General features: G+C 44.8%; 1 protein-coding gene across 1 annotated transcript in view; it reads left to right on the top strand.

Annotated features, from left to right (window-relative positions):
• LOC138469725 (vomeronasal type-2 receptor 1-like) overlaps window positions 1–16,676 on the top strand; it is a 164,238-nt gene that overhangs the window by 12,402 nt on the left and 135,160 nt on the right. Inside the window, exon 3 of the mRNA XM_069609030.1 lies at window positions 1,071–1,362. Within this exon, the coding sequence (XP_069465131.1) occupies window positions 1,071–1,362 (292 nt within the window). The remainder of the gene's footprint in view (window positions 1–1,070; window positions 1,363–16,676) is intronic.

Raw genomic sequence — 16,676 nt, 5'->3', positions numbered from 1 at the left:
GGTTGGTGTGTGTAACCTGAAAATTATATAAGGCTACCTTGGACATAACCTTTGGTGATTCAGGGTCTTGAGGTAGGGGTAGGCGACCTATCACTTCTTGTTTTATACAATGATTTTCAGGAGAAATGGGACCGTAGTGATGGGCCTATAGTTGGTGGGGATTGCCGGGTCGAGGGTCTGTTTTTTAAGTAGGGGCAATACCCAAGATTCTTTAGGGTTTGTGGGTACAGTACTAGAATTAAAGGAGGCGTTGATTAGTTTCGAGATGAAGGGTGCTAAATCTCTGGCTGCATCCTTAATGACATGCGCAGGGCAACTGTCACCTTGGCAGTTTGAAGGTTTAAGGGATAAGATAACTTTTTCAGTTTCCAGTATGGAAATGTTGGTAAACCTGAAGGGTTTGCAGTTACTTTGAGTAGTTGTGTTAGGTGTCTCTATCAGTGGAATGGTGTGAGTTCCACTAGGGCTCAGGGAGGCTTTTTTCTTAGCAATTTTAGATTGAAGGGTTGTGATTTTATTTGCTAGGGCATTTTGGATGCTGGTGCACCATGATTTGTCCTTGGGGACATTATCTGTGGGAGCAATTGGGTTTTCCAATTCACAGAGAATAGAAAAGAGTTCTTTGGAGTTAGAGTTGGCTTTACTTATTCTTTTATTGAATGTGTCTTTTTTTGTTTGAATTATTTCCTTCTTATATTTTTTGGCAAAGTTGGTGAGTGAGGTTTTTTTCTCAGCTGAAGGGGTGTGCCTCCAGATGGCTTGGAGTTTGCGTTTTTGGATGCGCAGTTCTTTGAGTTGGGGGGTGAACCATGAATTGAGGTGAGCTTCGCGTTTACTTTTATGGAGTTTGATGGGGGCAATCATGACTAGAGCTTTGGACATGGGATTGTTGAATGACTCAACTAATGCGCTTGGGTTAGATTCACCGGAGCTGACAGTGAGAGGGTGTACTATTGGTATCGACAATGAATGCTAAAAAAACACTGTCTTGCACTTACGATGCAATCTCATGATGCAAACTCACATGCAGGATATGGGCATTTAATGTGATCCTTTCTGTTCTGTTCTAGGTTTGGGTTACACCTTTTCCAGTGGCTGCAGGCTATGGTGTTCTCCGTGGAGGAGATTAATAGGAATTCCAATCTCTTACCCAACCTCACCCTGGGCTTCCGGATCTACGACTCTTGCAACAAGCTGCAACGGGCCCTTGAAGGCACCTTATGGGTAACGTCAGGACAAGAGGAACTCATTCCAAACTTTGACTGCCATGAGAACATCCCACTCCTGGGCATTATTGGGGATGCTGGGTCATCGTGCTCCATTGGCATGGCACGGGTACTGGGTTTGTACAGATTTCCACAGGTAGGTTTTTAGCATTATATGGTATTGTAGACATCATTTATATAGCGCCATTTCCCCATTTGTATGACCTCAATGTGCTTTGTGGTTGGAACGCCCTTTGGGACCGAAGTCCAAATATGGGAAATTCTAAGAGTTTACTTTTAGATGCATTTGTGCATTCTGCCATGATTAGGATTTAGGAGGGCTGGCTACGCTTCACTAAACAACCCAGAGGTCAGGCACGTGGACGGGTGCTGTCGGTGGTTAAGACAGAGTGCCAGTGTAGGAGACTCGATGTGTGCCCAGATAGACCGATATTTGTCATAGGTTGTCACTGTATACTAATGGCAGAGGTGTTGAGGCATGTCACAGGTTTCAGTGTAGATGGCTATGCGAGCAGCTAGACTGGATTTGACCTAACCATAGCTGCCATGGGTGGGGAGCCATGCCTGCGGCATGAGTCTACAGACGTGCAATTTATGCATACATTAAACTCAGGCAGCTTTTATTATCTATGCCACTTTCCTAGGTCTCTCAAGGCTATTGGCTGGTCTGGCAAACCATGAACCATTACTGTTGTAATAGGGGTGGCACACATAAGACAATACCAATGGGGAATAATTTGCACATTTGTTAATTACCAGAGATAAGAGACATTGATAAAGTTACTGTAAATCTTTCCTAACAATAATTACCCACATGATTGATGATGGCAACATATCATGTGAATGATTACGTAAATTGTCATAACCAAAGTTATAATTCAGAGCCTTTGCTATGTGGAGAAAGCCCAGTCATTTCGAAACTTTGTACATTTACATTAATAAATGTAGTATATTTTAGGTTTTGCAAATCACTAAATTAGTCTCACAATGGGGGTGACCAGGATCAGGAATACAACAGAAGATATGTTCACTTTGCCTTACATATGTGAACCCGATTCCTGTTATTCATGGAATAATGACCAAGGACACCTGCCTCTATCTTTAAAACTGGCAGGAAGCATGGATGCCCTAAAGAACATAATGGCTGGTAATAGCATAGAGTAATTCACAAAATGTACTCAATACAGAAAGTGATTGGCAAATTGATCATTGCATCTTACATAGACTGCACATTTGTTACATTAGTCAATAAGGTGTGCTGTCTGCATTACACATTCCCCTAGGCATGGGACCCACCACAGCAGACCAGATGCAGCAAAATGGCTGTAGGGGAGCACATACTCAGCCCTGAGCGCATTTCTTTATGAATATTGAACGTGCGCTGGAATGTGTCAACACACACCTGGCACAACGAAACAATGCACAATTATATATAATGTGGACCAGGCTTCATTTGAACATATAGTTTTCCCTAATTGTATACTGGTTACAAATCAAAATGCAATTTTATTTCCAGACAAGTTGACACACAGAATTGGAAGAAAGTGATGGTTCTTTGGCCTTATGTCATGTTATGGAATATTTGCATTAGTCAAACGGCCATTGTCATGGCCTCAAAATGTTTTATAATGTCTGGTAGTAAGGCAGACTGTAGTCTGAACACAGAATATCAACAGTTAATTGCATAAGACAGACATTAGACAATGCTACACATGCCTGATTGCAGCAAATGACCGTTTTGAACGTTGTGATGTACTCAAGGGGGCCTTTACTAGGAGAATAAAGAAGTGGAATTGAAATTATGAACATCTCTCATGGTTAAATGGATAACCACAGGTGTGCCATGTGACACATAGATATTTGAAGCCCCAATGTTATCTGTCTCTTTGCTCTTACCCGGATGTTCGCAGATTCTATGTCAAGACCGGAGGCTCGGATTATGATTCTCTTTCCATTTTACTACTTCAGCAGCAAATATACAAAGCAATAAAACATGTCAACAAAACTCATAAAAACTACAACAACCATTGTTTTGAGTCTTTGGTAGTTCTGCTCTTATTAGTCTTCCAAACTGATCACATGATAATCTCAACCAATCAGCATAGTCCTTATCCCTAAGCCACACTGTCCCTAAACTTCACTTCCTCTTTCTTTGCTGCTCGGCAGCGCGTTAAGTGCCCTTTTCATTATTCTTACGAATGTGTCTAGTGTTGTGACGCATGCACGCTGGCGCACAATCTAGGTAATTGGCAGAGCATAGCTGCGTCGAGTGTTGAATGTATGGAAGTTGCGGACGTGACGGGGCTGGAGGTCCGGCGACTGCAACCTCAGAGTAGAACGAGGGGGAGCACGACGGGACCACGTAGTTCCGGCGCTCCCTCCATTCCACGGACCGTGGGGAAGTGAAAGGACTTATTGAGCGATCGCTCTGAGAACATATCAATATAATACTGAGCTTCAGACATAATCCACGCGTTTGGTTTTCATAGCGCAACGTTCCATTAGAATCGCGCTACGCGATCAGAGAGCACAGTGCCCCTGCAGGCCACAGAAAGGTACCGCAACACCCACACAGGCACAGTCCCCGGTAAAACCTGTTATATCACATATATATATACATTATATATATATATAACTAAAACAAGCCAGGTGACCAATATATATATATATATATATTCACTAGAAAAAACTTTGTTAGAGGGACGTTATGGTTAAGTTGCACTACTGAAAACCTGTGAAATTCACAAAAACAACTTCACAAACGTGACATTATGGTTCAAAGTACAATCGAAAAACCCCTGAAATTCGACAGTTATGGTAGGCTAAGCAACCATAACTGCCCGCACCACTGTGTACTGCTAACACTAACACCCAGGATATCAAAGATGACATCACAAATGTCTAGTGCTAGTAGCTCCATGGCTGCCTCCAAACACGTAATGAGGCCCATGGTGTATACATTTTTTGTAAACTCTGCTATTCTCCCCCCTACTGCTGGGGTAATTAATCGTGGGCTGTTCTCTCTCACCTGAGGTGTTTTGTTGACGCTCTCCATGTCGCCAGCTTCTACCCTTTCCTCAGCCCCTTGATGGGGAGAAAAGGGTCTGTCTTCGATCCTCTTGATCTCACCACTGCGTTCTGTCCTGGTAGAATCTGTTAAAGTAGAATCGGCCAGCCGAGCGACCCCTGCCTCTGCTGGCCCTCCTGAAATCTGTCTCCCAAACACTCTCTTGAGTGAGGCCTGAACCTTGTCCAGCACCACATAGGAGTTAGCAAACTTTGTTAACTCTTTAATAAAGGAATCTCCGAATTGCTTTCCCTTTGTGGTCAACGCCGACTCCGAAGAAGCTAATTCACTTAGCTTCGGGTCTATCTTTACCAGAAGAGACCTTCTTCTCTCCATGCTGATCACGTGGTTGGCGTTACCCAACATACAGATGACCCTCTGGGCCCACCCAATCAGAATCGCCGGGTGCACTGGCTCTCCCTTTTCTCTGGCCTCTTCGCCAATCTGTACTATCTTAGTGAGGGGCCCTGTCATGTCCAGCATTTTGTCCTGGCATGAACGCCAAGACCTATCTAGTCCTTTTCTCACGTACTTGGTGTACTTGCTCATGAACATGATAATTTTGTCATTGTTCTCGGGTGTATCCGCTGCATCCTCTGGGAGGGGAGATCTAGGGCATTCAGCCCTCATCTTACTCCTAGCCTCTTTAGCTATCTTTAGCCAGGGGCTCCCTCAGGTGCTTTCTCAAGTAGGCTGCTATTTTCTTTGGCAGCTCCCATTCCGAAGAACGTGGGTGTATCAGGGCCTCAGGATCAAAAATCACCTACACTGTCCTCTGACTTCTTCTTCCTCTTTTTCTTTGGCGCTTTATGGCCTTCTTCTTCTTAGGAAGATATGGAATACACCTCTTGTTCTGAATATTCTTCCTCCCAGTCCTCCTCTGCCTCATCAGAGGTGTCTGAGGATTTATCCTGCAACCTGCTAGGCCCCGCCTAGGATTTCACTCTCCTCCTCTTACCATTCTTCTTCCTTGGTGGTGTGCCTGGGGGTGTGTGGGCTTCCTCTTCCCTGTGGCCTGCTTTTCTGCCCCCTTTAGTTTTCTTCTGTGCTTTTAGCCTTTTGATCTCCTCAAGGCCCTGTGATTACTTGAGCCAGTCCTACATTAGAGCTATGTGCTGTGGCCCTTGTCCCAAAGAGGCCCCAGGGCTTTTTGGAGGACCTAAGTAATCTCTGCATGGCTCCTCTTCTGGCTGATGTGGCCTTTCCCTCATCACTGGAGGAGCTCATGTCTGCACAGAACACTGGGGATGTTTTTAATATGCCAGGAGTGTTTATAATCTCTTGGAGATCAAGATATATATATTACACGGCCACAGTAGTGGCTGTGTAGTTTTGGTTAAGTTGCTGTTTCCATAGGAAGAGCACTTTTTGGGCGGCTTATAACTTTGCTCCCCCTGGACGAATACTCACCAAACTTTGCAAATAAAGTATATGGCCCACTCGGAATTCTTCTGCAAAGTGTGGTGAGGTTTGGTCCAGGGGGGGAAAAGTTATAGGGGTTTTTTTTTTCCCATAGACATAATGGGAAAGAAATGTGCGCATGCCTACAGCCCAAACCGCTCGACGGATTTTCACCAAATTTGCGGCAGGAGCGGCGGCTTGGTCCTAAAAGCGTGCTTTTGTTAATTTTGTGTAAATCCGTCCTGTGTTTTTTTAAAATGTCCAAAACATAAAGCAACAAAAATTAGGGATATCTATGTCCACTCCGTGGTCACACTTCCTTGTTCGCTCCGCGGACAAGATACCGATTGGCTAAGGGGCTGGCGTCATGACCGCGAACATGCAACGTCTCTGCCGATTGGCTGCAGTGAGACGTGTTCTGCATCAGATTGTTTGGATGCACCCGACATCTTGGATCCGCCGACAGCGCAGCGGCGACCAGCGGCAACATGCTATTTCAAAAACTATTTTGCAGAGTCATAGTGCTTGGAGAGGTTCACACAGTAAGAGATGGGTGAAAAACTGTATTTGTTCAGGCGGTAGGTGTTAATGATGTATTGTCTATGCCCGCCTTGTTCGGAATGTTTGTGCATACAGAAATTGAGGGGTTTAATAAGGGTAGTATGTCTGTCCGTGCTGTGCGCAGGCAACTTGAAACTGTTCTAAGGACATGCGTGGTGTTAGCGAACATTGAAATTGAGTACATGCCGTAATTAAATGTTTTTTTTCTGTGGGTGTGCTAATCATTTGTACTCCACCATGAGTGTGACATGCTGCGGTGGTTGTGGCCAGGGCCTAGAGTCTTGGATGCATGTTGTAATGTTTTCAGATTAATATTGAAGTCGGACTGGCGTCCTATGTTTTGAAATCTGAGGCGGACTCTTGGGGTGTTTGATGGAAAGAGTGGTTTACGCGCCATATGGGAGTCGCAGTTCTCATGATAGGATGCTCATATGTTGTTGCAAAGTGATAATGTATTTGCCTTCTGAGTGAAGGTCAGTTGATTCGCTTTTTTGGTTTTTGGTTGCAAGCTCAGTAGGCCCACGCATCCAAGTCAATTCATAAGGGGCTATTGTTTTTTGACCTTGAACGAGAGGGAAACTTTAAGAGCTACGCAAGGAATCAAAGCTTAGAAAAAAAATACTATTTGTTAAGGTTATAGTTTTAAAACGCTTGTAAGGAACATGAAATATCAGTTCACGAATATTCTTTGATGCAAACAGTTTGCTGTCTGACTTTGGCAAAAATAATGGAGGCTGTGAAGATGATGTAAGTCTAATTGAACAATGTAATTGAAGTATTATATTTTTGTGGAGTTGTAATTTTCCTCCAATAACAGAGAGTGTACATTGTTTGCGTTTGCAGGCTAAGACTAGAGTCACCGTTGGTGACCGTAATTTCTTTTTCTTTGAAATGTTATGCTTGGCCCCATAGCTTTGTGTATCAGTTTGCACGTTCTTTTGGTCTTGTGTAACATTACGACATGTAATTTTTTCTTGCTTGTCCATTCATGCTGCCTCCATAACTGAATTACCATCTCACTGTGTAGTTGTCCTTTTTTTAACCCTTACAGCGAGTGCTGTTCATCTGCGTTTGTATGGTGTCATTATATGTACCCATGGAGAGCTCTAATATTTCTTTAAAATGTCATGTTTGGCCATTTACATTTGTGTAGTATTTTCCACAATCTTTGATGTCTACTAGCTCCATGGCTGCCTCCAAACCGGGTTCCATTACCGGGTTCCTGCAATGGGGACTTACCAGGGCATTCTGACATAGAAGGACCTGGTAAGTCCTCCTTGCAGGAACCATTTCCCATACCCATTTGAGCCCCCATAGGGCAAAATGGGAATGGGGAGGGAGGTAAGAACGAGCACATTACAAGTGTCCCGTTGTTACCTCCCTCTTCCCCTCGCTGGACCCGGAAAAGACGTCTGGTTTTACCAGACGTCTGATCTAGGTCCCTCAAAGGGAACCTCGTAATCAGCCCTGACGGAACCGGCCCCCTTCATTCCGTCAGCGCAAGAGTCGTAATGAGGCCCTATATCTGGGGATTCTTGGATAATAGAAACTGTACAAGGTTTTCACATAGATTTTCTAGAGACGCCTCAACAGAGAAATCCTCCAAGGGGTTTAGAGCTAAACAGAGCAGACAAAGTATTGCTAGAGGAAGAGCTGATAGGGCTAGAAAGCAAAAATGCCATAAGACTAGTAACAGATTCCTCAAGAGGGTACATAAGCAACATGTTTCTCGTGAAAGGGAAACACAAGGAAAGACCAATTATAAATTTGAAGGGATTAAACAAATTTGTGGTGTACAGACACTTCAATGTGGATGGGATACACCTGTTAAGAGATACATTAATTCAAAGAGATTGGCTTGACAGAATAGATCTAAAGGATGCATATCTAACTATACCCATAGCAGAGGAACATTACAGATTCCTAAGGTTCATCTGGGGAGAGTCGACATAGGAGTTTTGATGTCTGCCCTTCGGCTTGGCATCTGCACAATAGTGTTTCACCAAGATAATGAAGCCAGGGGTGACGCACCTCAGGAGTCAGGGAATAAGACTCATAACATATTTAGACGATATATGTCTGATGTGTCAGGAGAAAGAAAGATTCTAAGTGATCCGACCGCGGCTGTTTTTGCAACAGCCAGAATGTGCCCAGAGAAAGGTGCTAACTACCAAAAGTTTGCACCGTTTCATGCGAACACACTTACATACTATGGGGGCTGAAGGGGTGTCCCCTGCAATCCCCGCTCACTATACTGTAAAGTGATTGGGGTGTTGAGGGGGACACCCCTGCAGGCCCGGCAGTCTTTTCTTTGTTTTTACTTACCTGCAATGCTACCACCAAAGGTTCGAACTTTTGGTGTTCGAACCTTTGGTGGTAGCATTTTTTGGTCGTTTTGTGCGGTCGGACATTTTTTTTCAGTCCGATCCTACAAAACCGAAAGAAACACTACAAGTACAGGTGCGGACGACAATAACATTGTTAGAAGACCTGGGGTTACTAATAAATTGGGAGAAATCCAAAATAGTACCGGAACAGTCATTGGAATTTCTGGGGTTCATAGTGGACTCTATTCAGGGATTTCTCAGCCTACCCATTGCCAAGGTGAACTATAACAACCAGAGGGCGCTGGAGAGCCGACCAAGAATGAATCCTGTAACAGACCTGAGAGGCGCCTGATGACTGGGCCTCCCCCCAGGCATGCACGAGACTGAACATGCCTGTACTTCGGGGAGATAGACGCCACGATCAAAGAAGGGCACCTTACACCGGGAGGGATTTGCAGACCCCACTGTCGGGCCGGCTTTGTACCGACGCCTCTGGAATCCACGCCCTCTGGTGGCAGGAGAGATGCGGAGGCGCGGCCCCCCCCCCCCCTGGCCCTTGGAGCTGCAGTCGAAGTCCCGGCATACCAAGAACGTTCTCCATGCACCGGCGGGCAGAATAACGCAGCGGCTCCTTCTACTGCGAAGCGATCCCCGGAACCCAGGTAAAGCGCATGCAAACCAGCAAGACAATAAAACAGACAAACGCTCAACATCCTACCTGCACAGAGTCTCTCGTTTACATGCGCCCACTCAGCGAACATAAATCCAGCTCGAGACTGGACTATCTCCTGGTGTCAAACAAAGCTCGCTCACAATGGGGATATTGCCAAATTCTATCCAGGTCCCTCTCTGATCACTCGGCCGTGACCCTGGAATACATTCCAACTCAAGCAACCAATGCCAGACCACAATGGAAATTCAAGCCTAGAGCGTTACAAGATCAAGTTTTCGCAGATGAACTATTGGAAGAACTAACATCCTTCATAGAAACCAATCAAGGATCGGTAGCCTCGCCAGGAACTCTTTGGGAGACCCTAAAGTGCTTCACAAAGGGGGTCTGCTTAACTAAAGAAAATGGCATTCTTAAGTTAATACGGAGAGATCTAGACTCAAGTGAAACACGGCTCAAGGATCTTGAACATTCACTCACTCTTTACACTTTACATGAATTGGGAACATTCAGGGCAGCCTCCGAGAGGTAAATTAAATTCCTGGCTAACAACTACCGAATCCGACAATATGGAGAGGGACAAAAGCCTGACTCACTATTAGCCAGGCTTATAGCTGCAGTTAGGAAACCCACAGCGGTTGAATCGATCAAGGACCACGCGGGCAGACCCGTCTACGAATCCAAAGAGATCATTGAAACATTCCGGCAATACTACCAGAAACTGTATAACTCATACTTCACAGCGGATCCCCTGGAACTGAAGCACTACCTAGATTCAATTGAGCTGTACTAGGTGGATGCAGGATTTAGGGAACCACTTAATGCACCCGTTACTCTTGAGAAATCCTCGAGGTGATCAAGGAACTCCCCGTTACAAAAGCATCAGGCCCAGATGGGCTAACAGGAGAATTCTATAAGCACTTTGCGCACCTCTTAGCCCCAATACTACTACAAGTGTGTGATGAAGCTCTAGAAAATGAGCAACTACCATCCACACTGTACATGGCCAACATAATTCTCCTTCATAAACCGGACAAACCCAAAGACGAGTGCGCATCATATAGACCAATATCACTAATAAACCTTGACAACAAAATCCTGGCCAAAATATTAACCAAACATCTTATTCCGCTAATGCCCGCCCTGGTCCTAGCAGACCAAGCAGGGTTCATCCATGGAAGGAACACCACATTTGGAATAAGGAGAATGTTCGGAGTAATCGAAGCTTTTGAACCAGAACAACAAGCGGCCGCAATACTACTAGATACAGAAAAGGCATTCGACTCAGTCGAATGGCCCTTCCTCTATGCAATACTCGAACGCCTGGGCCTAGGCAAAAGATTTATAAAACTAGTCTCCATACTATACAAAGCCCCCACGTATAATAATCTCCTGAGATCCAACCACTCAACGAGTATACACCTACGTAGATGAACACGGCAGGGGTGCCCGCTGTCTGCCCTGTTGTTCGCCTTGGTGATGGAACCACTTGCGTCAAACCTCAGACTGCACCTCATCAACCGAGGCCTGACCTTTGGCCCCCACAAACTGATCATATCGCTCTACACTGATGATGTCGCACTCTTCCTCCGAGAACCTAGTGAAAACCTAAACCCAGTGATGCGCACGGTACTAAAATGTGGTCACTACTCAGGACTGAAAACTAATAACTCCAAATCAATAATATTCCCCCTAACCTCCTCAACTAAAGAGTTTGATGACGATTTTGGCTTCCGGTGGGAGCACATAAGAGTCAGGTACCTGGGCATTTTTTATGTCAAGATCCAGCGGGGACATCCCACGCAACAACTATGAAAAAGTTATCGACACACGACAACACAAAATAAACAGATGGAAATCACTCCCGCTCACACTCTGGGGGAGAGTGTCACTTGTTAAAATGGTCATCCTGCCCAAATTATTGTATCTCTTCACAAATATCCCGCTGATTCTGACGCACAGATTCCTGCGACGCATCAAGAGCATGATCTTCGAACTAATCTGGGAGGGAAGGGTGGCAAGGGTAGCCTACAATATCCTAACCCTTCCCGTGAGACGGGGAGGTCTGGCTCTACCACACATGGAACATTACTACTGGGCTGCACAGGCTCAATTTCTTAGCCACTGGTACACCAAAGACTTTGTCAGGCAACATGTCCAAATTGAAAGGGCTGTAGCAACCCCACACTTACTGTGGTCTGTCATCCTGGGCACGTTCCCAACACCCCAAACACTACTGAACATGGTGTATGCGACACTCTCCATCTGGAAGAAAATGACGAAAGCAGGAGCAATACAGACCAGATACTCCCCACTCTTACCTGCGAAGTTCATCCCGGGAATCCCCATCACAGGGGAAAAGGTCTACCAACAATGGACAGAAAAATTACGCATCCAATCGATGCACAACCTATTCCCAGAAGGAAAATTTCTCTCATTACAACAGGCGAAGGCCATGGGCGGCAACAATGCACTAGATACATTCATCTACTTCAGGACAAGGCACGCATTACAAGCCTTCTTTCCTACATTCCTGCAGCAACCCCCAGTGTGGCCACACTTAGACAACACGATTCAAGCCCAAGGCGAAGGGCGCCTAACAGCCAATATCTATAAATCGTTACTACCAACTTCAGACTCAGATAACAAAAAAGCTAAAATAAGATGGGAAAAGTTGCTAAACACTGAGCTTTCTGAAGATGAGTGGAACTATATACTGAATCTTACCCAAAGAGAGGCAATCAACATCTACTTCAGGACAAGGCACGCATTACAAGCCTTCTTTCCTACATTCCTGCAGCAACCCCCAGTGTGGCCACACTTAGACAACACGATTCAAGCCCAAGGCGAAGGGCGCCTAACAGCCAATATCTATAAATCGTTACTATCAACTTCAGACTCAGATAACAAAAAAGCTAAAATAAGATGGGAAAAGTTGCTAAACACTGAGCTTTCTGAAGATAAGTGGAACTATATACTGAATCTTACCCAAAGAGTGGCGATCAACACCAAATTTAGGCAAACTCACTTTAACTACCTGCATCAATTATACTACACACCAGCGAAACTCCATTCCATGCACAAATCGGTCTCAGCTGAATGCAGCCGATGCAAACACCCAGGAGCTGACTTTTTACACTTGCCATGGAGCTGCCCCGCAGTCACTACATTCTTGAATGCAGTCTTAGAAAAAACATCTGCAATAATCAACGTGGTGTTGCCCCTTGACCCGAAGCTGACAAAGTTAGGATTGACCAGAGACCTCCCAGCCATAACCAGGAAAATAACAGACCTTTTGTTGATCCTTGCCAGAAGAAGGATTGCATGCAGCTGGGGGAGGGGCCCACCACCGAGCTTACAACGCTGGTTAAAAGACATAACGTACTGGCAAGGCACAGAAACCAGCTATATAAAAACACTACCTCTCCATGCACGACCTCCGGACGCCTGGGACCATATGTCGCTTACTTAATATCATTCGTGGATGAGGCGGACTCACAGGCTCAATCCCAGACAAATAGTTAAGATCTCATACCAGAATAAAGACCCACAAACACTGTGGTTACATGTATTGGACCTTCCGACCAGGCGACACCTGTCAGCCAGATGGGTGGATGATGTGTGGAGAGAGGGAGGGGGGACCGGAAGGGGAAGATGCCGAATGACACATGTGACTGGCTTGCATCGTTTTTTTTATTGTTCTTTTATTTTCCACTTGAACAGTATGTTTGAGTATATGTGTTGTTATGTTAACCAAAATGTCAATAAAGAAAGATTTTTAAAAAAAAGGTGAACTATAACAAAAAACAGCTAATACATACCGTAGCGAGAGGAGAAATGTCACTGAGGGACATTGCAAGGTTAGTGGGCCGACTAGCGTCATTGATCCATGCAATATTTCCAGAACCACTACATTACAGAGCACTCCAGAGGTTAAAGATCAGACACCTCAGGAGGGGCGCTTCATACAAAATTAACGTTACCATCTCCCAAGAAGTGAGGGAAGAGTTGGAATGGTGGCTACACCATATGAAGTCATGTAACGAGAGGGCCATTTTTGGCTCATCCACAGACCTGGTCATCAAATCCGACACCAGCAGATGGGGCTGTGGAGCCCCATGCAGGAACCTGTCGACAGGGGGCAGGTGGTCGGATCAGGCGACGACTCTCCATATCAACTGCCTGGAGTTACTGGCAGGTCCTTCGCATTGAAATGCTGGTCTCAAGACAGGGCGCAATGTTGTGTCCTGCTAAAGATGGACCATGTCTTGGCAGTCAGGTACATAAACAGACTGGGTGGGACAAGATCCAGACTACTGGCAGAGTTATCAGAAGATTTCTGGGAACTCTGTCTTCAGAGGAAAGTGTCAGTGACGGCGGAATACCTGCTGGGCCATCAGAACGAGGTGGCTGATTGGAACTCCAGATACCTCAGGGACGCCAGCGATTGGAAGCTGGACGTGGAGGTGTTTCAAGAACTAATGACTCGATAGGGACAACGCCAGGTTGACCTATTTGCATCGAGACTGAATAAACAGTGACCCCGGTTCTTCAGCTGGAGAAAGGACCCAGAGGCAGAGGCGACAGACGCCTTCCTGCAAGCATGGGGACATCAGACAAACTATGCGTTTCCTCCTTTCTCCATGATAGCGAGGACACAAGCCCAGGTGAGGCAACAGAAAGCATTGCTACTTCTAGTTATGCCGGATTGGAGGGGTCAGGTTTGGTTCCCCAGTGTACTGGAATTATCACATCACAACCTAGTGGCGCTACCCAGCTATGAATTTATTGTTTGAGACTGCAGGGACTTCAGCCATCCACTTGTGAGGTCAGGCAGACTCAACCTAATCGCATTGGCAATTTCAGGAGATCTTGGGTTAGGCCAGGACTAATGAATGAGGCTGAAAGCATCATTAACGAATCCTGGGCCCCAGGAACACACATGGATTATAAGTCTGCATGGGCTAGATGGAGTAGCTGGTGTTTGGCGGAGACCAGTATCCATCCCGATGGAATGGATGTAGTACATTTAGCCAATTTCTTGGCACAGTTGGCAGCCCAAGGGAAGGCATACAGAACAATCAATATGGCCAGATCAGCGATATTGGCAGGTCACCCTAGGATCAAAGGCATAGCGATAGGTCAACATCCCCTGATCTGTAGACGAGTAAGGGGAGTAAAGATGACTAGACCCAGTGAAAAATATACTGAATTGTGGGATGTCAACACAGTTTCGAAAATATTTCTATCATGCCCAGATAATCAGGCCCTATCTAGGAAGGCTATTTCAGGCAAGTTAGCCATGCTAACTTGTTTACTGGCTTGTAAAAGGTCATCAGACGTTAGAGCACTAGAAATGAACAGGAAGAGTGTATCACCAAACGGAGTAACATTCCTCATAACGAGGAGGACTAACACAGGTTTGAGATCCATATGTTACGAATCATTTCAGTGACAACCAAAATTATGCCCGGTCAGATGCTTAGCAGCATATGAGGATTTGACAAGGGAAGTGAGACCTCCAGGAGTATCTCCGTTACTAATAGCAATGTGTAAACCTTTTAAGGCCATAACACCAGCTAACATAGCCAGATGGCTTAGGTGGGTGATGGAACAGGCAGGCATTGACGTAGTAAAATATGGGGCTCACTCAGCAAGAGGAGCGATGGCTACTAAGGCATTCAACATAGGAGCCAGAGTAGAGGACATTATGAGATCAGCAGAATGGTCGAATAAATTGACTTATAAAACCTTCTATTTTAAACCAACGGAAAGTATGGCATTGTTAGTGGTGAGTAAGCTTTGAACAAGCATAATCCGAGCCTCCGGTCTTGAAAAAGAATTCAGATTTTCAACACATTAGTTCCAGAAAGTCATAATTCTATTAAAGACATGGAGGCAAAGGATTCTCCCACCCTATCAATCGCAACAACACTAATGGAATGTAAAAAGTACTGGAATACTGTAAATATTTTTTCCTGCAATTATTTCAATTTTTTATGATGAGTACATTAAAGTGTTACAGTTTTGTTAAATGCACTAAAGGATAATAGATAGAAATTGTGATTGTTTTTACGATTGTCCTACCCTCTTTCAACTTACAGTCACTGGTTACGTTATGTTTCTATTAGGTGCAGTGGCAGACAACAAACAATCCAGAAATTCCAAGATGTATCTACATGGAATGGACGGGATTGCAAAGTTCACTGGACGCATTCTCGACTGAGCAAACAAAGAGGAAGTGAAGTTGAGGGACAGTGTGGTTTAGGGATAAGGAGTATGCTGATTGGTTGAGATTATCATGTGCTCAGTTTGGAGGACCAATAAGAACAGAACTACCAAAGACTCAAAACAAAGGTTGTTGTAGTTTTTATGAGTATTGTTGTCAATACTTGGTTTGTACATTTGCTGCTGAAGTAGTCAAATGGAAAGAGAAGCATAATCCTTTGCCTCTGTGTCTTTAATAGAATTATGACTTTCTGGAACAAATGTGTTGAAAATCTGAATTCCATCTACTGATGCACACAAATCAGCTCCCGGGGCACTCTGTATGCAGTGCAAAATGGGACCTACGGAAAGACACAAGGTATTGCAGAATTTGTAATATCCCCAATAATTTGGAAACAGCAAAACATCTCCTTACTGGATGCCTGTGGCTAGTGTCTCTGTAGATGACCCACTGGATGAATCCTCACCAAACTTTGCAAAAAAAAGTGTATGGCCTGCTCTGAATTTGTTTTGCAAGTTTGGTGAGGTTTCGTCAAGGGGGGAAAAGTTATTATTTTTTCCATAGACTGAATGTAAAACAAATTGCTCACGCCTACTGCCCAAACCGCTGGACAGATGTTCATCAAATTTGAGGCAGGAACAGTTTTTTTCAAGTCGGTAAAAAAAATGTGTGCTATCTGGGTTCGGTCTGCAGACCCATTTGCCAGTTCGGTCCGCAGACAGGCATACGATTGGCTTAGAGGGTGGCGTGATGTCTGCGGACATCGGACGTGCCCCCTGATTGGATGGTGAAAAGCGTGCACTGCGGAAAAAGTTTTGAAAACGACTGCCATGTTAGATTCGTGGACAGCGGCCGGTGTTCGCGGACATCAGAGTAAAAACATATTAAAAAACATAACATTGCACTTGTCAAACTTATCAAACAATCTCTGGGGAGGTGAGGGATAATGAGGATGGGAATGGATATGGCCATAAAAAGCAAAAGAAAATAGGTGTTTTTCATCCCCGAAGTCTGCAATTTGTGATGCCATCTTTGATGTCTTGGGTGTTAGTTTTAGCAGTGCATGGTAGTGGTGCGAGTTATCGTTGCTTAGCTTATCATAACTGGCAAATTTCTGAGGTTTGTCAGTTTTACTTGTAACCATAACATCCCATTAACAATGTTCTTTCATTCAATTTCATAGGTTTTTATTAGT

The sequence above is a fragment of the Ambystoma mexicanum genome, chromosome 1p (assembly GCF_040938575.1).
Source record: "Ambystoma mexicanum isolate Mex_15411 chromosome 1p, UKY_AmexF1_1, whole genome shotgun sequence".
Taxonomy (NCBI): Eukaryota; Metazoa; Chordata; class Amphibia; order Caudata; family Ambystomatidae; genus Ambystoma; species Ambystoma mexicanum.
The sequence above is the reverse complement of the archived record's forward strand: the minus strand, read 5'-3'. Positions and strand labels throughout refer to the sequence as shown.